This window comes from Xiphias gladius, chromosome 3 (assembly GCF_016859285.1).
Source record: "Xiphias gladius isolate SHS-SW01 ecotype Sanya breed wild chromosome 3, ASM1685928v1, whole genome shotgun sequence".
In the NCBI taxonomy this organism is placed as follows: domain Eukaryota; kingdom Metazoa; phylum Chordata; class Actinopteri; order Istiophoriformes; family Xiphiidae; genus Xiphias; species Xiphias gladius.
Window position 1 is genome coordinate 21,567,172 of NC_053402.1, and position 26,342 is coordinate 21,593,513.

At 41.2% G+C, this 26,342-nt stretch overlaps 2 protein-coding genes and 1 non-coding gene across 6 annotated transcripts in view; all 3 read left to right on the forward strand.

Annotated features, from left to right (window-relative positions):
• The first annotated feature begins 2,336 nt into the window (after positions 1 to 2,336).
• On the forward strand, positions 2,337 to 8,252 carry LOC120785324 (glial fibrillary acidic protein). The gene is made up of 9 exons (XM_040119960.1): positions 2,337 to 2,854; positions 4,885 to 4,945; positions 5,046 to 5,141; positions 5,297 to 5,458; positions 5,632 to 5,757; positions 6,846 to 7,066; positions 7,161 to 7,204; positions 7,853 to 7,935; positions 8,161 to 8,252. The coding sequence occupies exons 1-9, from the start codon at positions 2,337 to 2,339 to the stop codon at positions 8,200 to 8,202; spliced, it is 1,353 nt and encodes a 450-aa protein (XP_039975894.1). The 3' UTR covers positions 8,203 to 8,252.
• Positions 8,253 to 15,644: 7,392 nt separating this feature from the next.
• The window catches only part of kcnh6a (potassium voltage-gated channel, subfamily H (eag-related), member 6a), a 28,683-nt gene continuing 17,985 nt past the window's right edge, over positions 15,645 to 26,342 (forward strand). For all 4 annotated transcript variants that reach the window (XR_005706601.1, XR_005706602.1, XM_040120155.1 and 1 more), the window contains exons 1-6: positions 15,645 to 16,293; positions 19,074 to 19,304; positions 21,298 to 21,447; positions 21,799 to 21,902; positions 22,803 to 23,112; positions 24,203 to 24,405. Coding sequence is in view for 2 of the 4 variants with exons in the window: in XM_040120155.1 (XP_039976089.1) it covers positions 16,218 to 16,293; positions 19,074 to 19,304; positions 21,298 to 21,447; positions 21,799 to 21,902; positions 22,803 to 23,112; positions 24,203 to 24,405 (1,074 nt within the window). In the remaining 2 variants the exon portion in view is untranslated. The remainder of the gene's footprint in view (positions 16,294 to 19,073; positions 19,305 to 21,297; positions 21,448 to 21,798; positions 21,903 to 22,802; positions 23,113 to 24,202; positions 24,406 to 26,342) is intronic.
• Positions 21,184 to 21,255, forward strand: trnac-gca. The gene has a single exon. It is a non-coding gene; the product is annotated as a tRNA-Cys (tRNA).

Sequence of the window (26,342 nt, forward strand, 5' to 3'; positions counted from 1 at the left end):
GGAAAAAAAAGGTTTTTTGCTTTTTCTTTGGAATTGATTGGAAGTTAAAGGAAAAGTATAAATGGGTATAATTTCTTTTTACACCCATTTTTATTATTTAACATACAATATTTATTTATGTTTTTAGCCATATTTTTCACTTGTCTGATAACCTGTCACTATTTAATCATCACTATTAATTAATTTTTTATCCTTTAAGTTTTTTTTTTTTAAAAAAAGGCTTATTTAAAGGTATACAATATTTGCAGTAAATAAACTGTGAAATGTTTCGGAAATGAGATAAAACATTGTTTTTAAGAACATAATTGTTGTGACAGTGGTTGTGCCAAAGGGCTTTATTGCCTTAATTCCTTTTGTCTTCAGGGATGTACACTTGCAGAAAGGAGAGCAGACACCATGTCAAAGTCTCATCCCCACAAATAACCTCCTTTTCAAAAAGAATTCAGAGGAAGATCAGCTGAAGCACTTGGATGTGGCTGGCCCTGTGGTTGTCAAGGAAATGGATGAAAATGGTTTTGTAATGCAGCCCCTGTTAGTCCTGCTGGAGTTCAGATTAGGTCTGAGCGCCCCACAACCCACTCCTCCTCCTCTCTACCATCCGTCTCTCTTTGCAGCCAACAAGATGTCTAATAAGCCGCACAGAGTGAACACCCCACCCCCCAGAGTCTTACGGTCTTGCTGGTGCTTTGGCTACTTTCTACCCCTGCTATAGTAGAAATGTGCTCCTGCAGCATAACGGTCAAACAAATGTAGACGTAGATGTACAGTGGTGTGTAATGATATTTTGCCACGTTGCCAAGACAACGGGTGGCGGGGTTATGCTTAATTGTTTGCACAAAATTAAATTTGGGCCATGGAAGTTTGCAGCACAAAATACACTTTGGTTAATCAAGTATTCCTTTTTATGACGCACACTGTATTTAAAGTCATGAAATTGAGAAAACAGAAACTAATTATTAAAATAAATTTCCTTACCCGATTCATTATCCCCAGATATTTTCATCAGCCCCGTTCATTACCATTACTTGTCATGTGTGACAAGTATTGGTAATGTTATTGTAATTATATACTGTATACTAATAACTATACTAATACTGTTTCTGTCTAACTTATTTTGTGGCACAAAATTATTGCAAATGCACACTGGCTGCCCCAAAGTGCATTTTGTGCAAATAATTCTTTAATTCTCAAAGCACATAAAGTGTCATGTCCACAAAATACAGCTGACTTTTTGGTGGCAGGGCCTTGTATAGCGTTCAGATTCTTAACTGAATTGTTTAAATCAGTGTAGCCCGTTGTACGAATCTATTTCAAGTGAGCAAGGACCAGGATGGATTGGGAACCATGAACCACAACAATCAGGGTCAGAATTTATCTGGGTACCATTTTTGCATCTCTTGCTCTCCCTCATTTCCTGTCATTGTGCTACTGTCTCTATTAAAGGCCCCCATAATACTTAAAAAATTATAAGGAGAATGGTCATTAAATAGGAAAAAAATCTAACATGACATACAGAATAATACTGAAAATTGGGATTTTAAGCAAAGATTAACCTAATTTTATGATAAATGATTCCTATCAGAGTAGGCAGGTATTTATTTAATGATTATAAGCTTTTATGTCCTTATGTAACTCTGCAATAAATTGTGATTCAAAGAGGAGAGACAACAGCTGTGAGGTTTTGTCCTACATGCTGTTTGTTTCCTCACACAGTGGGATCCAAAGTGGGATTTTGTTGAATCCTCCAGCTTCATGTATTGGACGCTGTAGTCTACATGTTCCACATAGAAAATAAATTTAATATTTTACTCTTTATCTGAGTATAATTTATCTGCTTATCCATTCATCTGCTTATACTTTCTCTGATTAGAGAGTGAAGGTCTCTTCCCAACAACTCCATCTCTTTGTTCACTCAAACTCGGCTTCTGTTTTTGTGAGAGCGCATGTGTGGTCAGGTTGAATTGGTGGCCAGACCCTGTCACACAAATTCCTTTTCATTCAGTTGGAACAGAAAGAAAGAGAGCAAGACAAAAAGGGGTGAAAATAAGAGTGAGAGAGGGAGTGAGCCAGAGGCTGGGGAGAAGGGAGAAGAGGGGAGAGAGGGAGAAAGCCAAGAGACATTTGTAGTTGAGTGGACGAGCACAGACAATCCCTGGCCCACAGCTTTTTGAGTGTCATGTAAACCACCCCTTCGCTCTCCCCCTTTTTGTCCCGTTCAATGCCTGCCACCCTCCCTTCTCTCTGCCCCACCCCGTGGCCTCTCCGCTTTGGACTTGGGGGGTTTGCTTGCATCTATAAAAGCCCTGTATGCGCCCAAGTGGTTTTCATTCCCCATCATGGAGAGTCAGAGAGTCCAGTCTTCATACAGGAAGCGTTTCGGGCCTCAGGGCTCAGGCACCACAGGAGTCAGGATTGGGAGCCTTTCCCCCCGCTTCTCCTGGCATGGCACCCCTCGTAACCTCACCCACGTCAGCCCCGTATCCAGGATCTCCCTGGGCTCAACCAACGCGCCCCTTCTCCTGGGGAGCCCTGGGGACCGGCTGGACTTCTCAGCCGACTCCCTGATGAAGGCCCAGTACAAGGAGACTCGCACCAATGAGAAAATGGAGATGATGGGCCTGAATGACCGATTTGCCAGCTACATAGAGAAGGTGCGCCTGTTGGAGCAGCAGAATAAGGTTTTGGTGACAGAGCTCAACCAGATTAAGGGAAAGGAGCCCAGCCACCTGGGAGACATCTACCAGGAGGAGCTGAGAGAGCTGCGACGGCAGGTGGATGGTCTCACTGCTGGCAGAGCTCGGCTGGAGATAGAGAGGGACAATCTGGCTGCAGATGTTGGAACGCTCAAGCAGAGGTAGGAGGAAACAGGGTGGGACTCTTGTGGGTGGGGGATCATGTTGAAGTGATGCAAACAGTAGTAAAATCAACCCTTTGTGTCTCCTCTTTGCTGTTAGTGTTTTACAAAATTGTCCTGTGGTCACAGGAATATTGTAAGAAATGATAGTGCCCTGATCTTGGCAATCCTTATTTTGCTTACTTGTACTTTTTGATGATGAAATAAGTGAAATTTATGTTACAGTTGACATTGATCAAAATTATTATAAGTTTCCCTAGAAAAATAATATAATCTGAGCTCAAATAAACATGTAGAAGGATTCTTGCACAAATTTGTATATGTTAAAAATAGAAATTTAATGCAACCCTTCAATCTCACAATTAACCATGACCAAAGAGCCTCTGTATACATGGGTTTTATACAGTGAATTTCTGTTTTATCTTTCACTCTAGAGTGCAAGAATTTTTGGGCTTTCGTTTTATTACTGTTTTGCATCTCGCTGGTTCAAAGCAAAGTAGCAACAGGAAGACATCCCTTAAAATGCAAATGCATTTGTACCATCAATGGTCGTTCACAGATACGTAGACAACAGCCTTTGGTCCACTTAGCTTAGACTCAGTGTTGGTACGATGCATTGGTTGTTTTGGGATTTGGTTAAATACCAAAGGAAGAAAAAATAATTTTCGTTAGACTTGAGGTTTCTCAGCATAAAATAAGACAGGTTTGTTACATAGTTGAGAGTTTTTCTTGTTTTTGTTTGTTTTTTTAATTAAAAATGCATTTAAATGCAGATTTGGTTTGTCTCTGATTTGTTGGAATGCAGACCACTGTGCTCTGCCCTAGCTTTACTCCTGGATCCCTCTTTACAAACTTGATCCTGACTGAACCCCTCGTAGCCATTGAGAGAGTGTGGAGGAATGAGCCAAACACAATGGTAGCCCTTCACAAAGGGAGCAGACTGCCAGGCAGATGTTCTCTTGTCCCCTGTTACTCCGAAGCACTGATTCCCTGCAGTCACATATCCAGCTTTTTTCACTTAGGTTCCACACGTGGGATGAATCTATAATTGAATTTGGTCAGGAGAATGAGTGATTGAATGGCCCTGAGGGTAGAAAAGTTTTTTCAGACTCCTCTCTACCAAGCAGCTGCTGGTCCCCTCAAAGAACGCAGAGTGAATAGTGACGGTCATGGCTGCGAGGGTCAAAGGCCACCACTTTTGTGATTCCTGCTTCTCTCCTCGAACCACTCCATTCAGCAAACTCTGAGTGAAGCTGTACAGATGTTACCCCGAGTCTGAGCATTTATGTTTCAGTGTCTCTGTGTGCATGGCAGATAGATTGCAGGGTGGTGTGTGTCTGTGCGCGAGGCTGTCCGTATATGGATCGTGTGTGTGAGTGTGAACTCCATCCCGTGGGAAAGGCCTCTGGCTGTTAGATTGGAGTGAATGTGTAATGATGCGTAAACTGCCCTTTCAGCTGAGCCCCCGTCATCCCCGGCAGCACGGGGAGCAGCGCTGAAGCTCACAGTAAAATCTCATCAAAATGCTTGAGTTACGTTTTCAGTCCTCACAGTTTGACTCTTTACTACACAGAAACATCTAGTTTGAATTTTACTTTATGCTTCTTTCTGTCTTAGTGAGGTTGAGTCATTAACTATTAAGCATGAGAGCTGGAAACTGTTGGGATTGTTTTAGGGTTTTCATTATGTTATTTAAAAATGTTCCAAAGAATGCATCTTATTAAAATTTAAAATTTAAAAAAGACTCTTACTTGGATGTTGTAGTCATTTACTAACTAATGCTAATTACTGTATATGTTAAATACATTACTAAAAACTGAAATATTGTTCACAGGATTTTTCATGAATGGTGTGAATGAGAGAAACAAGTTGTTCTTGTTTGTGTGTGTGTGTGTGTGTGTGTGTGTGTGTGTGTGTGTGTGTGTGTGTGTGTGTGTGTGTGTGTGTGTAGTTTTTGATTCAGCAGTGCTCCTGATCACCAAGGAAGAACTTTCATTCCAAGCTTTTGCTGCTTTTTGTGATTTACTCAGGTTGCAAGATGAGATTGGCCTCCGACAGGATGCAGAGAAAGATTTGAATGCCTTCAGACAGGTAATTCTGTCTCCTGGAATCATGATCGAAACAATTTAAATATTCAGTGTGTCTGACTGTCCGCGCTCATTCCTCTGCGCGCCTCATTCTTTGCATATAGGATGTGGATGAGGCATCTCTAAATCGTGTCCAGTTAGAGAGGAAAATCGATGCCCTGCAGGATGAGATAAACTTCCTGAAGAAGATTCACGAGGAGGTAAGAATGAAACTCAAAAAACAAGGTGAAAGAAGAAAAATAGTGAGTCAACTTCAACTATAATTATTACTAAGGAACATAATTTTAACCACATCTGTGTAGCTCATTTAAATGTTTACTCTTAACTTTTTTCCAATAAACCTGCCCCTCCTCAGGAGCTGCGTGAGCTACAGGAGCAGATCATGGCCCAACAGGTGCATGTTGACTTAGATGTGTCCAAACCAGACCTGACCGCTGCTCTGAGAGACATCAGGGTCCAGTATGAATCCATGGCCACTTCAAACATGCAGGAGACGGAGGAGTGGTACCGATCCAAGGTCAGAAAACTCGGAAATGCCTTTTATGAAGCATATAGCACTGAGAAGTAGAGTGATACAACATCAAATAACGTTAGATGCAACAGTAAGAGTTCCTTTGAGGAGACTGGTATATTCAGCAAAAGACATCACACAGACTCAGAGGCCGATGAACTGTTTGTCTCTGTACGTAGTTTGCTGACCTGACAGATGCAGCCAATCGAAACGCAGAAGCCTTGCGCCAAGCCAAGCAGGAGGCCAATGAATATCGCCGCCAGATCCAAGTGGTGACCTGTGACCTGGAGGCTCTCCGTGGGACAGTAAGTCCACTAAACCACAGAAAAGACTCTATTACCTTCCATTACCTTCTTCTGTTTTCTAGTCAGTGTCTGCCATCACTTGTGATGAGAGGGACATGATTCAGCTTCTTCAGATTATATATTCAGTTACATTTTGTGATTCCAATGAGACGATGAGACCCCATAACATTACAGTGCAGTCAGAGGGCAGTAAAACAATGACACAATTCTTGCCATGCTGGCCTTGTATTCTAGCACATTGGATTTGAAATGAAACAACGAGGACAATGCGCCGACTCAGCTTCAATTTGAGGTTGTTTACATCCACATCGGGCGATCAGTATCAAAAATATTGCCATTTTTATACAGTCTCTCAATTTAGGGCCCTAGAGTAAATGGAAGTTGAAAATACACACAAAAACATGCTCAGCCTGTTATTTGCTGGCCAAATGAGAGGGATAATTGGGCTCTATTTTAACATCAGACATGCCGATATATGAGTAATATTAGCCTGAGGCTAGCGGACATTTTAGGATCATTGTCCAGTTGCAACGTTGAAACATTGGGAGACTATTTATAAGAGGTTTGCAAGTCGTACACTGTTTAGCCAATGTGGATGTGAACACCTTCAAACCCCCTTAAAGCTGAATTTAACCTTGTCATCGCAAACCACTGTTTCATTCCACTGTGCTGGAGAGTCACAAATAGTAGAAGCAACAGTACTAATAGTAGTGGTAAAAAGCAGTAGCTCTGGTTGTAGCAGTTATAGTACTGGTATTGAACAGAAATAAAAGTAGCAGTAGCAGAAGAAGTAACTAGAAAAGTATTGGTAGAAGTAGTAGTTGCAACAACAGTGGTAGAGTGGTAGTTAGTGGTAGATTTGCAGTAGCAGATGCAGTAGTAACAGTAGTGGTAAAAGAAGAGGAAGCACTAATGAAAGTAGTAAAACTAATACTGTTAGTGTTGGCAGCAGAACTTGCCTTTAAAATCAATCTGAGTAGAACATTAAATGAGACCTCAGTTAAGTACATCAAATGCTGGTTGCTGGTCTTCATTACTGGGTTTTTAGCTGCATAGTTTATCACTCAGTATTGTCTCTCCTTCTTCAGAACGAGTCTCTGGAACGCCAGCTCCGGGAGATGGAGGACCGCTTCGCCATGGAGACCGCCAGCTACCACGATACAGGGATCCGTCTGGAGGAGGAGATCCAGGCGCTGAAGGAGGAGATGGCGCGGCACCTGCAGGAGTACCAGGACCTCCTCAATGTCAAGCTAGCCCTGGATATTGAGATTGCCACCTACAGGAAGCTGCTGGAGGGAGAGGAGAGCAGGTGAGCCAGAACTTGGTTGACTGGTTGGATATGACACAACCAACTAATATAAACAAGTATATATGATATTGTTGTTTCTTATCTGTTACTCCAGGATCACTATTCCAGTTCAGAGCTTTTCCAACCTGCAGTTTAGAGGTCAGTATCAAAGGCGACCCGCAGATATATTTCACCTTTTATTGATCTAGCTGCCTTTGTTTTTTGGACACATGAAATGTGGAAGGTGATGAAGATTTTCATGGTACAGTCAGTTTATCTGGATAATGCCTCTCAGTAGAAAAATAGAAATTCTGGTGTGATGGTGGGACTCCAAAAAAAAGTTTGGGGGGTTGCCAAAAACAGTAGGAATCATCTTCTGAGGACTATGAATTTATAACTTTTTTAAAAATTTATAACCTTTAACTTTTAAGGAAATTCTGTTATTAGTCTTCCTGATATATTGTGATAGATATAAGTCTCAGTGAACTGGAATGGTAGGCCAATAGTGTAACCTCTCCTCTGGGCACCATCAATAACCATAAGAATTGTCATTGCTGTCTGGCTGTGGTGATTGTCGAGATGCCCCCTGAATTGTATATTTTGGAAAACTGGATATTCTAGCTCCGCTTGTTGGATCTACTATTGTAGGGGGTCGCTCTTACGCGCTCATCCTTTAAACATATTGCATTTATTGTATGTAATAGTACTTGAAGGCACAGTAAAAGGCCTTTGAGCAGAAGATAACAACCTAGCATTTATTGTACTGCACTGAATGTTCCCTCTTTGTCCCCTCTGTTCATGTTTTAGAAACTAATCTGGACACCAAAACCCCAGAGGCCCATGTGAAGAGGAGCATCCTGGTACGAACTGTGGAGACCAGAGACGGGGAGGTATGTGTGTTTACAGAACAACACTCTCACAGTGAAGCAGGCCAATCTGCACATTGCACCTTTTACCCAATCCCTCTGGAGGGCAATGTTGAACCCTTCTGCAGGTTTTCACAATCATTCACTGTGGCTCGCCACACCTGATACCTTGTGCAACTAATGCAAAAATTCACCAGAGATTTGTTGTTTTTTTTCTATTTTTAACTCTGATTTCCTTTTTCTTTACAGATCATTAAGGAATCAACCACTGAACACAAAGATCTTCCTTAAAGTTTTACAGCGAGCTCTCTCATCTCATCCTCAGTCACAATATGAGGATTTTGAATCCATGTTATTACATTTTTCTGTTTCCAAACCGCAAAGCTGCCCTATCAGAGTCATCACATCATTTCGTATTTCTCTCCCTCCATCATCATCCTTAGACTAATCTGCTTGCTGCCCTACAACCATATAATAACGATCAAATACTCCGAGACTTCATCGCTAGAATTTCTGACAAAAACATCCACGATTAGTTTTTTGTAAAGCTCGACTATTAGCATGAGTTGGATCTAGGCCATTCATCTTCAGTGGTCTGTAGCTTGTTCCAGTAAAAACCACTGGAAATTACTGGTAATCTGTTTAGTTTTAACTTGGACTGACAGACCTGATTTTTTAGCATTGTTTCAAATTAGCTGCCATAGAAGAGGCCTTGAAATGTAGCCGTTGTGTTCAGCTAATAGCATGGTGGCGGTTGACATGTGGATGTTGTGCATGTGAAATTTGGCAAGGGAAGTACAAGACAGAGTTGGGGTTTGCAGATGTCAGAATTGGATTTAGGCGGGGAATGAGAGATTTGTGTATGTTAGAGTAGCTTTTGGCAGAATGACAGGTGAATGTGGTCTGATTTTTAACCCTTGACTGGTGCTATTTTACATTTCCTTCCCTCGATGCAGCAGGTACCTCTGCCTGTGTGTCGCTTCATGTAATAACACATACAGTATACACATACAGTATACTGTATGTGTTTGTACTGTGACACAGAGGAAGTACGCTATGCTGAGCCTGGAAGCACGCAAGAGCAGAGCAGAATTTATTAGCAAAATCAGGCATAGAGAGACGGTACAAGGCAATCAAGTCACTGCAGTGTCAAAACTGAAATTAAAGTATGATTTTAACACAGTGATGCACCCACTAATTCATGTTTCAGCATCACAATTACAATTGCCTCACAAAATTGCAGTGATCCATTTTTCTATTTAGCCTTAGGCAGTCGTCTGTAAAAAACCTTTGCCTGAGTTCTCTCTGAATCTTTTTGAGCAATCAATTTCTATTCAGTTGATCAAAGTTTTTACCATTTTAGTTCTGATTTTTTTTCAATGTGACTGCACCAATGACAGCTGCTGAATGCACGTGTTTTTGGGACTGTGGTGACCATACGTCTGTAACAGGTGCAACAAAATAGGGTCTGTACAAGCCTACACAGTCCTGAGGAGACTTCTAGTCAGCACAAATAAGTGAAAACAATTGAGTGTTTAGGGCCTTTAAAATGTTTCCTACATGAAGCTACCGCTGCTCCTCTGCACCCTTTATTCACCACACACTCAGCTGGTGGCGTCGTCTGTCTCTTGAACGCAACCTGATAAGACATGATCATTTTCTGACACCAGATCGTGTCAGGGCATGCCCATTCATCTAGCAGAGATGATACGGACAGAGCCAGGTTGGAGGTGTAGAGGGGATGTTCGGAAGCTGACTCGAAATTTGCCCTCCTTCTTAAACTTAATCCACCAACCCCTCTCCTCCAAACTCACCAGCCAATTTCTGTACTGATTTAATAGTATCAGAGAGATACAGAGAGACGGAGGAGAGTGCTGTGGAGATAACCTTCAACAAATCCCAGAACCCAGCAGTGCACCGAGATCCCTTGCTTTGTATTTTGAAGAGGAGAATGTTTGTGTAAAAAGGAAATGAGGCTGCATGTAAGGATGGATGGATGATCATCACAGCTGTAATCCAAGCCTTGTGACTTTTTGGAGGCCCTGCTGACTGTAATTTTGCTGACAGGCCCTGCCTCTAATGAGAATGGTGCTATGCTGAAGCTGGCTGTCTCTGTGATCCTCGCCAAGGACACGCTGTGATTCCTGTTCCCATGTGCCTCCCACCTTCTCCCCTCCACAACTTCCACCCGCCATCACACAACCCCCTTCTCCTGTTTCTCCCAATAACACGCAGCCCTCTTTTGTATTCACTTTGTTTTGTTTTTTTGAATGTCTATCCTGAATAGAAATTCTGTCTCCTGAGTCTTGTACTGAAGATGCAGCTGAGTCGTGCTTTTTTTTTTTTTTTTTGGAAGAAACCTCTGCAGATGTGAATATAACATTAGTTTTGACCAATGCTACAAGCTACGACATCATGTTAACTTAACAACAATAAAACATTTTGTTTGTTAGAATTGATGCCTCTTGTTTTGTCCAACACATTTCAAAATGTTCATGGTCGTGTTCCTCGGCTCTGATTCAGTATATCAGCTGTCTTCTCACTGAAATGAGCGTTATATATGCTGATAGTTGACTTTAGGGTATTAGAGGGCTGACAACAGCAGACAGACACCGTTCATCATAGCTGATGGTTTCTGCCCATCAGGCAGGCTGCACTGCTGAGCAGATGGGTTCACTTCCTGTAATGTCACGGCTCATTTTGAGTGTTACTGTATATTCAGGCAGAAAGATAATTGTTGCTAAAAAATAGTGTCGCCTGGTTGCAAATCAACACCTTCATTGTCAGACACCTGACCTTTACATACTTTGGAGTTAAGTGTGGCTTGTTTGGTCGAAAGGATGAGTTCACAGTTTTTCAAGACTGTCTTAAAACAATTTTCCGGTGCCCATATGTAAAGTGAAACAGTTTTTGCTTGCTGAAATCATTCCTCTTGTTCATACTGTCCATTAAGAGATCACTTCCTAACAGTAAGTGATGGGGACAACAATCATTGTCCCCGCTGCTGGTCAGCAAGAAAACACTAAAACTGCAAATAAACCCTGGAATTTTTTTTTTTTTGCATGGAATAAGGACTGTGGATCTGGTCCCCCATCACTTCCATTGGAAGCATGTTAAGAAGGGCAAGCACAGGGGGAATGATTACAGCAAGCAAAGACTGTTTCGGTTGACATGTGGGTATGGGAGTACTGTTTTTTAGACCAAGTTGAAATAATGCAAACCCTTCCTATGTTTTGTGTTACTCCATTCCATAATCCCTATCAAATCTATTTTGAGAGCTGTTTCAGTCTCCAAATCGCCATATCGTGGGTCAACTTGGCTCCCTTCACTGCATCATAACAGTTAGAGAAATTTCTCCCAATTAGGAAAACTTGAACAAACTGACTCTGGGCTATGCTGCAGTCAGAGTCCAGTAGGGCGACAGTGGTGTGGCGCAGAATATCATCTAAATTAACAAGATTCATTGCAAAGAGTGACCATTTTTATTATGGGTTAAATAGACGCATTAAGACAAATGTAAGAGCAGCTTTAATCTAACAATCAGACCTAGAGCATGTTTTGATCAAAAAGCTCTTCCTCGGGCAGCATAAAGAAATCAACATGTTAGATCATGTCCTCTCTTTTGTTTGTCTTCTGCTTTTTATCTGATAGTTGGAATTGTATTAAATAAGACAGCAATGAAAGCATGAGGACATCAGAAACCTTCTCAGTATGGTCAAAAAACTGCTCACACTAATGCATCAAAGCATGATTGTAGTTTGCCAAAATAAATATTAGTGAATAAATGCTGTTCAAGAGAAGAAAAGCAAGAAGTCCAGGAGCTTTCCCGCAGCACATCAATGTGGCATTATTTGCTAAATGTTTGAACTAAACTTGATTTACACTCAAATTGTCATGAGGAACATTATTTTTCTCCTAGGATTTAGTTTACTTGTGAAGAACATCATGAAAACTTTGCAAACATCACTGCCTCTGTAGATAAACATGTTCTCCCCAGTGTTCTCTTCTCAGTGTGTGTGAAGTACAGTATGTATCTCTTTTACCCAGCTCTTATCAGAGGAATGGAGGGTCTCAGGTCTGCACTGAAGGTGACCCTGAGCTGAAGGAATTCCAGGCAGATAAAACTCTCAGGCAGTCGGGAGTGCGGGCCCTGACGTCTGGCTCTGAAACCCTGTCCCGTCCAATACTGTTCCACATGGGCCAGAAAGGGGCGAAAGGTGACATAGATGGGCATTTTTAAGTTGATTATCTTTCCACAGTCGGTTGGAGGTGACAACAGCTGTCATGTAAGCTCTAGAAAAACGGAAGCCTTTTTGCTGAAATACAAAAGCTGAAATAAAAATCTTTCATTGTGATAATTATGATTCCAATACAACTTTGCTTCCTCCAAGACATTCTTTACTTCCCCAGTGAATGTTGGTGTTGCTTCTCATGGGTGCAACATATAATTTCAACATAATAGAAAGCGCATACCAACGCCAAGGCTGCATAATTTGTTATTCTGATAGCGGAAAAATATTTGTATATACACTTTTAAATCTGGAGTGAGCTGAACCTGCATCAAAATATGCTAAAGCTTGAGTGAGGAGTTGTTTAGTCGATAAACTGATTAATCACATGACAGTAAAACAATCTGCAACGCTTCTGACAATTTATCATCAATTATATGTCATTTTCATGCAAAAATGTCAAAAATCAAGCTTCTAGGTTGCGTTAGATGCTGCTTTTGTTTTTACACGTGACAGTAAAAACTGATTGTATTTGGGTTTTATGCTGTTTTGCAGACAAAACCAGCAACTTGAAGACATCAAATTGGGGTTTAGGATGAATTGATTTATTGAGTAATAAAAGGGGACACACCGATGATACGAGTAATGCCCATAATACATAGTGTGAAAGATAATTTAGGGATTTTCCAAATGTCCTGAATTTGTTATCAGTCAAGTAAGTGAAGTAGTTCAGGGGAAGGGGAAGGAGTTACGCCCCGTCTTACAAGTATTTTTCAATATTCGTGGCGCTAGATGCAGATCCACACCAAAAACCTATCATCCACTGGGATTTGTGCAGTAAGTATATTCTTTACGTTTTTGAGACATCCCACTGACTAATAGTCACACAACAAACAGACAAGGTAATAAAAGTTCTCATACGTGGAAAGAAGCAGTAGGATGCTGCAGCAGGTCCTACACACTCACATGTGTACTCTGCCCTCTTTCATGCACATTCCTGTCTTACTTGGCTCTCACACCAAGGGGTCACGGGAAGGCATGTGTGCTCCTAGGTTAATTTTAGCCCTCATTTCATCGAGGCTATTGAGACAAAACAGAGAGCAACCACCTCAGCCTGTCCTGCCGGACCGTGAAGCCATGTTCCCTCCGATCTCCAAACACCCTTTGGTGACTGAATCGGTGTATCAGTGAACACGTGCTCATACCAACTTCTTTTCTTCGGACAAAGTGGGGCGATGACTTCTTAGATGCGTAGGTCACCAACCTACCAGCTCAGGTCTCTACTGGTCCCTAAAGGTCTCTATTTGAATGATTTACAATAACAACAGTTCGAATCTAGATTCCGTAAAGCTCAGATATCCTGCGGAATAAATATCTATAAACTAGTTTAGATTAAGACAAAGAAAATAAGTGCAGGTGTCGTGTCAGCGTTGCTGTCGGTGTTTGGAGACATCGGGAGAAAAAGGAAGTACAGTATGGTAGGATCCGCCAAGAGACTGACCTGTAAATACAACTCAACGGTAAACATCATATGGCAGCTATTCCCAACAATGTGCAGTGTGTGTCACGAAGCCACTTGGAGCCTCTTCAGTTGACCTTTAAGTAGGTACACAAATTAAACTGGTCTGAATGTCTGCTCTGTCTCTGAATGCACCGCTGGTACTGCTTTGGGCTCAGGTAGAAGATTGATTCCTTTAAGTTATTAGCTTGGAATCCAGGTCAAAACACAATTTATCAAAGTCGTATCACATGTTTGTTTGTTTTTTGTTTTGTTTTAACTGAATCAAGTCTGAATTTGTCACTATGCAACTCAAATCGAGCGTGGGTGCTCAGGTCCACTCCAGTTTGCATGTCTGCCTGTGGTACCATAAACTCTAGACTGGAAATTTCCAGTCGTACAGTCTCACGCCTGTAAAAGCCAAAGCACCTCATGTCCTCACCAGACTTTACAACCGTGTTTTGTTTTCCTTTTCCATTTTTGAGCCTCTTTTTGTTTTGACAGCTCTGTTTCTGCTCCAGTGGCACTTATCCAGCTCCTCAGTGTGATGTGATTCATAATGTAGGGGCGGGACCAACGTTATGAAAAAAAAAAGGAATGTCCCATTGTATCCTTTTGTCCGACTCAAAGTAAATGTAAAAAACAAAAAAAACAAAAAAACACATGGACAGAGAAGCTCCCTTGACATGCAAACCAAAAAATGTTTATTTTCTGATGGATTCAATGGGGACACCAAACACAAGCCCAAACAAACAACACAGGAGTGGCATTTCAAAGCTTATCGTGCCAATAGAGTAATATAATCCTCCAGAAGTGTGATGGCAGCCACAGAGAAAGAGGATGCTGCTATTTTGAGCACAGAGACTTGTGATGTCGAGTAAGCAGAGTCGACTGATGAGGGTCTGCACTCTGTCAGTGTCAGACAACCGTCAGGTCACCCGCAATGCAATAAACACAACGTCAGGAGATGGATTTCAAAATAAAACGTCCTGTTGTTAAGAAACACTTTCTTTTTAAGTATTTTTAAGTCATGCAAAGTCCTCAAATCCTATATTATGGTGCCCCAAAATCATTGCGCCCTGAAATTTGTTGAATTGTTTTTTTTAATCCTTAAATGCCTTTTTTTTTTTTTTAAATAACCTACCACCCTAGACGATCTTAAAATGTGTTGAGCTGGAAGGACAATTGAAATTTTTGGGTATTTGTGACATTTCAGGAAAATATAACAATACTCACTTCTTAACTATAATAAAACGGTGGTTTTTAAATCTGTCTCTCTTTTTTTTTTTTTTTTTTTTTTTTTAAATATGGGCTTGTAGCTATTGCAAATTTAAGGACTATGAAAAAACATTCCTGGGTCAAGAATTTGGATGTATAACAAAGCTGAAATGATTAGTCAATTATAGGATCAGTCGATAGACAAAGAAAATAAATAAATAACAGTGAAAATAAGCCGATTGTCATCTGGTTCATGCTTTGCAAATATGAGCATTTGCTGTGTCTCTCTGCAATGTAAATTGAATATCTTGGGGTATTAAACTAAACATCTGAAACAGAACATATGAAGGTATCAGCTTGAGCTCTGGAAATTTTTGATAAATTTGTTTTTCAAAATTTTTTGACGTTTAATAGATTAAAGGATTAACGGATTGACTGAAAATATAATCAGTAATTGGCAGTTGCAGATATGATGTATAATAATATTCCTTTTTTTAAAAGATGGGTTTGCTTTACAGAGTTTCCGATAATGGGATTTGGCTGCGCTGTAACAAGAATATTGAGGTTATATCAAATGAATAATCTGGGCCTACAATGCCAAATTTGGGGAGGGCTACCGTGGCTACATGGACAACTATTCACTAACAAGGCTTCTACCAGCCGCCGTGGAGAGATCCAGAAACAAACTTCTTTATCTCCAGCGTGATTCCACAGGGCAAAGCTTTATTTTGAAACTCTAATTAAACCTCACTTCCACTTCTGGCCTTGCTCACTGGGGCTGACTTGCCGCTGCCGACGGCGGCTCTTGTCGAGCCGGGGGGCGTCGGGAGGGAAGTGGTTCCAGGGAATCTGACTCACATCAGCTCCTTCTCCGCCGTCCTTGTCGCGTCTCGCATCGTCCAAACTTGCGGGAGCACGCTGCGATTATAGAAACAACCTAGAGATCCTGCGCTTTTGTTCGCAACTTCTTTCCCCCAAAGCAGGTTCCCCTCACTGAATAGAGGACCTCAAATCGTGGGACCTATGCACTATGCACTGTCTGTTTTTCTTTTTAACGGTTAAATGGTGTTGCACGTGGCTTTTGCGGTATCCTAGTATACTTTTCTTCACATTATCAGCCTGCAACATCCTGCATCTGCTATCGCCCTGGCAACCAGACCTCCTCTCCATCATTCTCCAGCGCTTCACCCCTCACCGTCAGCCTCAGCAAAAAACTCGATTTTAACGCCCGTCCTTCACGAGGAGGAAGATTTTTTTTTTCTTAACCCTTGAAATCTCTTTTTTCTATTTTTATTTATTTTTATTAAAAAAAAAAATAGTAAGGTTCATGTGTCGGGGAAGTCTTTTCTGTCAGCCCCAAAATGCCTGTGAGACGCGGTCATGTTGCGCTCCAGAACACCTACCTGGACACTATCATCAGGAAATTCGACGAGCAAAGTAAGTGCACATGAAACGAATTAAGTTGTGGCCATGTGAGGCCGTCATGACACACACACACACACACAGCTGACCTCCAGATTCGATTAACGTCCACCGATGGCACCAAAAAAATGTCTGTCCGCTCACGAAATGCATACTTTCACTTTGGAAATATCCTACGTAGACCACGTTAGATCCGTGTGATAATGTCGAATATGATATGACGCACGTTAAATGCTTTAAATTCATCTGGTAAATGCGTTGGCCTCAAACAGGTGTGCAAAGACAGCGTGTAAAAGAGGACTCAGGTTTAGTTTTAGTACCTCCCGTGTTAAAAGGGGAGTAGTAATGTTTTCACTCCCTGAAAAAGGGGTTTCTGAGAGCTTATGGGTGTCATCGGGACGAATAATGGGCCCCTGGCAGATAAAAACATTTCTTATGATTGTTAAAATAGAGCAGTGTGGCTTATATGGTACAGGGTTGGATGTACTTTTTATATTGCATTGAAATATCTTATCTAATTTGTATCAGTGATGTTGACAAGACCTGGTCCTTTTATGTCTGAGGGTTATTGCACCTGCATGTGTGTTTGTGAGTGCTCACCTGATGCCTTACATTATGTTCCATTAGCTCACTTGTTCCACTGGCTGCGAAAAAAGGGGACCGCCACTGAAATTTAGGAGGAAAAAAAAAAAAAGTCCATTCCCCTGCAACGTCTAAGGCCCAGCTTAGATTTCGTTCATCCCACATCAGTCAGTTACGTCTCTGTTAATATCCTTTGTAGAACAAAGATGCTACACAACATACCCTATATATCTACCGGAGTATAATCAATACATAGTCTGCTCTTCAGTCTATCTTTCAAGCGCATTTCCCCCCTTAAAGCACACTTTCTCTCAATGTGGTCCATTCACAGTGTAGACCGGATTTGTAAGACAGAAAACGACCCTGCTGTCCTGAACAGATATTGACCAAACATGGAGAAATAGTTGATTGCTGACAACTCTCAATCTGTTTTAGTCTGATTAGATCTGGGGCCAATGCTTGAATCTGCGAAGCTCCTTTTGAGAAAGATCTGTTACGTAACCCCTCTACTGTATGTCTATAAATGCGTGTGTGTGTGTGTGTGTTTGTGTGTGCACGCGCAGCCACGTGCACGAACAGGTGAGTGCACGTGCCACAGTGGTGCTGCTTAGCAACGGTGTGACGATCAGTGTTTCCGCTGTGAGCCCCAGATAATGACTTTGGCCAGGATGTGCTTTTCAGTGGAGCTCAACCATTTATTTTAAAGAGAGGAACTGAGAGAAGAGTCCCCTCCTGTTGTCTGTGTGGGCAGCAAACAGGGACAGCTGTTTAACCCAGTTCCACCACAGGATAATAAAAGGGCCACTCACAGGCTGTAGAGGTTATGTATGTACTTTTTATTTAGCTCATTGAACTCCTCCATTAGCAGCCTTCGAACAAAACTGTCCTAATTCACTTTCATGGTGGACAGTGTTTTTAGCATCGTGCCTGCTGCGGGTGCCACGTACATTACAATCATCAATAACAGGAACTAGACGGTTTACGTGCTTGGAATTACTATGAAGGAATTTTGTGAGGGCAAAGTAATGCTGAGATGCCGAACATCAAAGGTTCAGCGGGCCAGGTGTTGTACCGGACACTGTTCTGCCACAGTTTCCCACAGGATGAGAAGTTATTGGTGGTGGATGACCACCTAGGGAGGGTCATCCGCTGGCGGGAGGACACATCGGAGTCCGCCGCTAAACAGCACCGCATTCATGAGCTAGGATCCCAACCCAATTCATAATACCCAGTTTATACAGTTTCCATAGAAGTGTGGGCAAATAATTAAAGCCTTTCTCAAACACGTGGATAATTACAGTTTAATTAAACAAATATCAGCTAATCTGCCAGCTAATCCTGACAGACGTCAACCACCTGTAAATTCCCACAAGGTACGTGAGCGCAGGTGTGACGCCAAAGAGGCTCTTGAAGTGCCCACCTGCGCTTCCTCAGTCCCTTGGGAGAAAGTGTGACGCTAATAGCATTAGGATCATGAAAGGGTGGGCTTCATGCGCTCCACTTAAGCTGATTGTCGGGTGCGGTGGAGGAGGTGAGTCGTTCGTTATGATGGCTGACCTCATCAGATGCAAAGCCATACAGAACATTTTGAACACGCTGTACTTTATTGTGTTTTATTACATCTTAAACAGTGTAAGTGTCGTTGTATTGTAAAGACCCTAAAATTAGAAAAATACAAGTAAGGAACAGATAAACATGAACTGAGAAGTGTTTTGTTACTTTTTGTGTCAGTAGCTGGATCTAATGTGATCCTGTCATTTAGGCACCTGCATTGCCCAACAAAGCCCAAAAGCATTAAGCACATATCCTGGCATCTGTTACATGGTTTTTCTAACCAGCCTCAAAACTGTAAACCCCTTTTTCTCAAGTTCATGCTTATCCTACTGTCCTGCAATGAAATGTCTTAACATCTGTGGTAAATGCCTTTTGGTAAACTGCTCCGCATTTTGGTAGGTTTCCTGTAAGATAAGTCTTTCATTCCTCGCAGTCTTTATCATTATCATACAAAATGTTTTCTGCCTCAGTTGAGAGTGATCACAATTTGGGCCATTTTGAATAAAAAATTTTTTTAAGTTGTACAAACTAACAAGTTTTAACAAATTAGTTTTTGATGTGACTTTATAACTTAAACCCACAGTCACTGTACATATTTCCACTTTGTTTTTTTGCCTTTTTAAACTACGATATGACACTAAGCTTCTATCACTCTTCAGATCGCAAGTTTTTGATCGCCAACGCCCAGATGAAGAACTGTGGCATCATCTACTGCAACGAAGGCTTCTGCCAGATGTTTGGTTTCACCAGGGCGGAGATCATGCAGCAGCCCTGTACTTGCCAGTTCTTGGTGGGGCCCGGCACTATGAACAGCGCCCTTACCCAGCTGGCACAGGCCCTGCTTGGCTCTGAGGAGCGGAAGGTGGAGATTCTGTACTACGCTAAGGAAGGTAGGAACATGAGGAGAAGAAACCTGGTTGTACAAATCCTAATCCAGATTTACCCCAACCATCAGTCAGTCATTTGCTGCTATTTTGACCAATTAAAAATATGTTACCAGGCACTGCCTGTGAAGTTAATTTATCTTAATTGATCTAAGCCTGACATTTTTTTAGGATTCCACGTAAACTTCAAGTTGAAAAATTCTGTTTTTAGTTACCTACCTAGCTAGTTTTCCTGGTTTTAAATCTAAGTAGATGTAGGTACAGTTGATGAATATGAAGTTACACGTCTAAAATAGTTAAACTAAACCAAGTTAATGATGTTTCCACTGTCTACAAAAGACCATTATATGATAAACAATACTCATGTTCTTTACTAGACCATGGATGATCTTAACTGGCTCTGCAAAGACTTCCTTCACATTTCTGTTGATAATCAGTTCAAACTGCAGAATCACACACAGATTTTCCCAGATTCTAATAACAATTCGCAATTCATGGTCATAGCAACCACTCATAGTGACCTGTCATGTTTTTTTGCAAAAGCACTACGGTCCCTCCATGAGCTTGAAAATCAGTCATCGTGGTCAAATCAGGGTCGTGTAATCAGGCTTTAAATCACGTAGTGTGCTTCTCCCCACCAAGACCAGGCAGGCAGACACAGCATCATATTCTTAATCTGTTCTGAACACCTGTTCCTATTGATGCACAATTGCTTTGTGGCTCCTCTTCTGCCATATTGGTTTAATGGTATAACCCTAATCCCTTCTCCCCTCCCTCCCCATCAGTCTCTCCCATGCTTTCTTTCATACCCTCAGTCTATATTTCTCTTTAGTGCACAACTTTGATTTTGAAAAGTTATGTGCAAACAAAAGTATAATTATCGCAGATGGAAAACCAAGAGGGAATGAAAAGTGTAGAGACTCGGTGGTATTATGGTAGACAGAGAGATGGGGGATTTAAAATTGTAAAAAAAACTGTAAAAAAAATTACACAGCAAGAGGGACATTTAAACTGTTGATCCGCAATTCATATGGTAGCATTTAACCAAACGTTCTCTCCCCTCAAAGCTTCATTTCCTTTGACTATCTGCCTAAATCTTAATCCTGCCACGAGTTGCAGACTGACCTGTGTGCAGGACCGCGTTTCGCCTCATTGATCCCTTTCACCTGTTAAGGTGGCAAGCAAACACACCAGTCTCAGGATGATCACAGTCACCCACCACAAACCCAAACACATTTACCGTCTACATACATATTGTATACAGACATACACATATACACGTGTCTTTTGGCACTTTGGCCATTTGGGCATGAGGAGTGCAGTCTGGAGAGCTGTTGTCATGGAAATGCAATCAGCATGCCAGCTCAAATCCACTAAGCATCTATTTGTTTTGTCTCCTGCTTCCAACTCTGCTCCCAATCTGAACAGGCAGAAAAAATTGTGAACGAGTGGATACAATGATTCAGAACAATTCTCTCACAGGCTATTTTTTTCTTTACCTCCAGACTAAATTCCTTTCACAGTTTTCCTTAAAGTGGATGTCTGAACAGGACTGAATGCATGCACTTAGTGTGTGGAGATGTATGTTCTTCTGTGTGTGTGTGTGTGTGTGTGTGTGTGTGTGTGTGTGTGTGTGTGTGTGTGTGTGTGTGTGTGTGTGTGTGTGTGTGTGTGTGTGTGTGTGTTTTTGTCTGATCTACCCTATCCCCCATTTCTATTTTTAGACCGCACTGATTGCAGTGCGAAGTTAGACCTGACGGAAGTGTTGCTCATTTAGCCTTTTTTAGCTTTCAGTGTCCCTCTTCTTACCCTCCAATTCTCTCCGTCTCGCTTTCCCACTCTCCTGTGGTTACATTACTCACAGTCACCTGTCAGAAGTTGACAAGGGGGTATAGCTCAGTGGTAGAGCATTTGACTGCAGATCAAGAGGTCCCCGGTTCAAATCCGGGTGCCCCCTTCTTACGTATTAAGGTCTCCCTCTTTCTTTCTTTCTCTAAAGGGACCTGCAGACCCTGCCTGGTGGACATTGTCCCTGTAAAAAACGAGGAAGGTCAAGTCATCATGTTCATCCTCGACTTCCAGGAGTTAATTGACCCTTCGCTAAAAAAATCCGGCCTCAAGCAGAGAGTAACCCAAGGATGGATTTACTGTAAAGCCTTTAATATTTCCTTTATGTTGCTTCAGTGAATTACAATAATCGATTTGTGTCACATGTCATCATAGTGTTCAGCGCGGACATTTTAATTATTAACTCAACCAGTGGTTTAGTTTCAAGTCATTGGCATGATAGAATTTAACTGACAGATGTTTTCAGTTAGCATTTTACAGATATATGCATAAAAATAACACACCGTCTCATGCAGTAAAAAAATATCTGGGCAAAAATGCTTCCCAACACATGTTTTTGGTAACACAAAATAATTACAAATGAATGTAATTTGTTGTAGATTGAGTTGGAGTTTTGAAAACAGATGCACTGAACACAGAGTTTCCCCCTCAGGTCAGAATCGCAGGCTGAAGATGAGGCTGCCAGTGCTGCGGTCCATGCGACAGCCTTCAGTTTCCAAAGAGCAGTTTGAAGGGGTTGTAGTGGACTACCTGCAGGTGAGGAGGTGTACACACACAAACGAACTCTCACATACACATACACACACATGCGTATATACAAAAACACGATGATCACGTGTTGCAGTATTCTTGCATGTACGCCAGCCTTACACTTTGCTGCGGTGCACACTGACATGTGACAATGGCTCCTGACATCTGCACATAAAAATAACACTACATATCTACTACACATGGACTTTGCATTGACGGAAGTTTTGAACTCAAGGACATAAGATTATGCATGAACTGCCTCTACGCTGACATTTAACTGTTCTTCACACATGCGTGAAGAGCACAAAACGAAAAAACATTCTGCACTCAAATAATCTAGTGACGGCTAAATAATTTGAGTAGGCTTTTCTGAAATTCCGACTGTTAAATATGTACTGTACAGTTTCCCATGTTGGCTGCCTGAAATTGTAGTGAGAATTGAACTGAATTTCATCTTTCTGGTCTCAGAATCTTCCTTCACTTCTGTTTCGACTTCTCTTGTGTTTTGATGAATTGCAGCTTGAGGGGAACAATGTCCTAAAAGTATCCATACCTGACACCGGAACTGTATTGGGCCAAGCCTGTCCAATTTACGTGTTGAAATTCTTTGGCAGGGATAAGACATTCCTTTCTGTTTTATGTAGATAAGTATGGCCCATTTCAGAAACTAAATTAATAAAACAGGAACACGATGACCTTTCAGAACAAAATGTCCTGTTTTTTGAAATGCCGCTTTGCATGCTGTGTATGTTAAGTATTCTGTTTCGTGTATATTTTTTCTGAAATGTTTTGTTTTGCATCTCAAGGCAACCATAAATATCTATTTTGAATAAAATGTAGCTGACACATTTTTACAAAAAAAAAATGATATTTCATTTTATTTTTTTGGCTGTCTCTCCTCGACAGCCGAACAGCGAGGAGGTCCCGCTTAAAGAGTTTCGAATCCCGTCCAAGGAGAGCTGCATGCAGTCTGAGACAGAGGCTCTGATAGAACAGGACCTGGATCCTCCCTCTCCTGCAGCCCAGTCGTCCATCAAGCGGCGCTCCCTACTGACAGACCGGCTGGAACCCGGTATCGCCGTTCCCCGGGCTACTTTACCGCGGAGCTGTTCGCGGGACAGCGTCCACAGCCTTCGACGTGCCTCATCACTGGACGATATTGATGGCATGAGGGCAGAATGGAGCAGTCGAGCTGGAGACCCCCGAAATAACAGCAGTGAGTATCTGAGTGGGACACTGCCATCATCTCAGAGGGAATTTGTGGTTAAAATGTAGAATTACTAGTATATTAGGTTATCACTGATTGATTGATTGTATTGTCTCTACAAGAACCCAAAATATATTCACAATGCAAATTTTCATCATATTAATAAAATATTGTACACTGAGTCCATTATTTTTCTATAGTAGGACACCGCAGCGAACATTATCATTATAATAATACCATGGCTACTTACCAAGGGGAAGAAATAGGGTTTATTGAAATTGTCATTTGCTGTATGTTGTTTGTTGTCCTTTCATATGAGCCTAACCGACACCAGCTAGCCAGTCAAAACAAGTGTTTCCCATGACGAGGATGTACTATTGAAAAATCAGATGTGGAGTAAATGATCTAAAAGCAATAAAAACTACAAGCAGCTAATAACAGAATTCTCACCACGATTCACTCAAAGAATATTAACTGTTCTGCCAGACACGAAAGGGCAGAAAGCTACAGGTCATAGCTCTCGGATCTTTTATCTGACACTAATAACAGGCAGAGCATCACTCTGAGCACGTGCAGCCGCCTGATGGTTGTTCCACCCGAGACCAATTTATCAATCCCTCTGTCAGTGCATGTGTGCGCTTGTTTAGGCCTGTGTGTTAGGGTTTGTAGTCCATTTGTGTTGAACTTGCTCGTCATTGAACTCTTCTCTCAGGGGAAATATTTTGTGAGGAAACTACAATTTTTATACAGGATACAGGTTCTAATCGTACTCTAGACTCACCCTGTCTTTCACATTTTCTTTAATTTTCACCATATTTGTATGTCCATCTGTGTCTTTGAGGGCAAGAAATAAAACAAAAATACACAAAAAAAAAACAAAGAATTTACTGTAGTTCATATTTGTTTTAAAATATCGTCATGATTTGACCTTCCAGCCTGGACACACTGATCGGGAGTTTTTAAAAAAAAAATCACATTATCATTCAGATTAATTTTGAGGTAGTAATATTTATTCCGTTCTTGTTTCTTTCTTCACATCACACTACCGTTCAGAACTTTTATTGATCTCTCCACTTTTGATTGCTTCCCTCTGCTGCAGATTTGAAGCCCAGCGCTCTGAACTCCACATCGGACTCGGATTTGATGAGACATAGGACCATCGGCCGCATCCCTCAGGTTACCCTCACTTTCGGCTCAGATCGGATGAGACCTCCTTCGCCCACAGAGATTGAAATCATCGCACCCAGCAAGATAAAAGACCGCACCCAGAACGTCACCGAGAAGGTCACTCAGGTCACACAGGTAAGACAAGTCCTTTATCCTCTCAGTAAAAAAAGAGAGATAATGAATCCCTTTTTTCTTTCTTTCTTTGCGTCTGGTCAGTCATTCTGTGATTGCAGCTAAACAGGTCCTAACTTTGGTATTCCTTAGTGTTGATTACTTAAAACTTTTTTCGATTTAAAAATTTAAGATGTCATTCAAGAGATCATCTGGTATCAATTTTGATTTTTCTTGGAAAATTTTGGCAAAATTGGCTCAGCCAGATTTGTACTTATATTTTGCTTCTTTCAAGATAATGCAGTTTAAGGATTTTGTAATGGACAGATGGAATTTTGTGGGCTTAATGTTTTTGCATAACTTCCTATTTAGAGGCTATGGTACTGTATCAAAGATACACAATAGCTTTGCCTGCTGGCTGTTTTTGGTCGCTTTGTCATACTGCTGATTGGGAAAACGGCATCAATCATATCATGTTCCAATCTCTGTCATCCTGTTTGATGCGTTCATGCTGTTGGCCATTATTGCAGTTGTCACTGTCACATCCAAACATTGTCTGTGCACACAGATAGCTCAGACAAAGATGTCTATTAATGGCATTTGCTCCTGGTTCACTGAAAATGCTGAAAGACTTCTGCAGTCACAGGGTGAAAGTATGGAAGAATAGCCACACCTGAGGTGTGACATCTATGGCACCAGCAACAGAACAAGCTCATTAGCCACCTGTCATCACACCATGGTGTCTCTCTGCACATTTTGGCACACCGTTTTCTCACACACAGTGGTGGAAGAAGAACCACAGTGGCAAAATTCTGCAGTACAAGTGAAGTTTCTGCTTTTAAAATTTGACTTGAGTAAAATTAAGTAAGTATACATATTAAAAGTAAAAGTACTGTGAAGAATGGTCCCCGGTCCAGACTTAGATCCTGAAAATCGGAGAAAACGAAATAATAACGATTAGTTTTGAGATTTTTCCTTCTTTCAGAGCAGTTGAAATATTGCTCACTGCTCAATCCTCTGCATTATGAGGAAATTCTCTAAAAACCCTTTTGTTACTGTCTGATGTCAGTGGTTTTCCCGAGTCCCTAAAAAGGTGGCATCTTGGAGAGTCTCTTTTTCAAGATTTTACATATTTTATGAGCTTATCTTAGGTGGAATATTAAATCTTAATTTTCAAAATAACTCTTAACTGAAGCTGTTCAATAAATGCCTTTGAGTACTAACCACGTTAATTACCTCTGAAATTTTGTGGAGAAAAAGTAGAAAGTCATAGAAATAGGGAATATTCTATAATATAGTAATGGCATATTACTTGACTGAATACATTTATTTAAATTACACATCTAATCAAACCCACACACAAACACTCACAACCAAAATGTCATGGAACGGCCTGTTTGGTCCAGGATAGTGGTGGCAGTCAATCACTGTGGGGCTCCCACAGTGCATCACATTAACCCAGTTTATCTGTGGGGCTTCCACAGAGGCTGGTGGACTCTTTCCAACCAACCTGAGCCAAAGAGGTTGTGTTTTTGGCCCGTTCTATCTGTTTGTTTGGCTGTTGATTTGTTATTTCGCTGGATATCTCAGAAACTTTAAATTAAAAACATGGAATGAATTAAAGGAGACTTGATCCAGGTTTTACTCAGCAAAGTAATCCAGATAACCCAGTAAACCAGATCCTTTGAACAAGTTCTTGAACGCTGTGGTGTAGAAGCAAATCTATATTTCTTTATATTACTTGGTTCAAAAAAGATCTATAAGTATAGGCCATCACATTTTCCCAACTTTGCATATAATATATTTGCATCGTCCCCCAAATTGTTTTTGTATGTTTTTTTGTATTTAATACAATTTTTCCATTGATTGATTGATTGCGGTGTGACCTACATGACATAAACTGCAACAACTTTTGGACACACTGTGCAAATACAACCAAATTTAGCTACACATTAACTCCA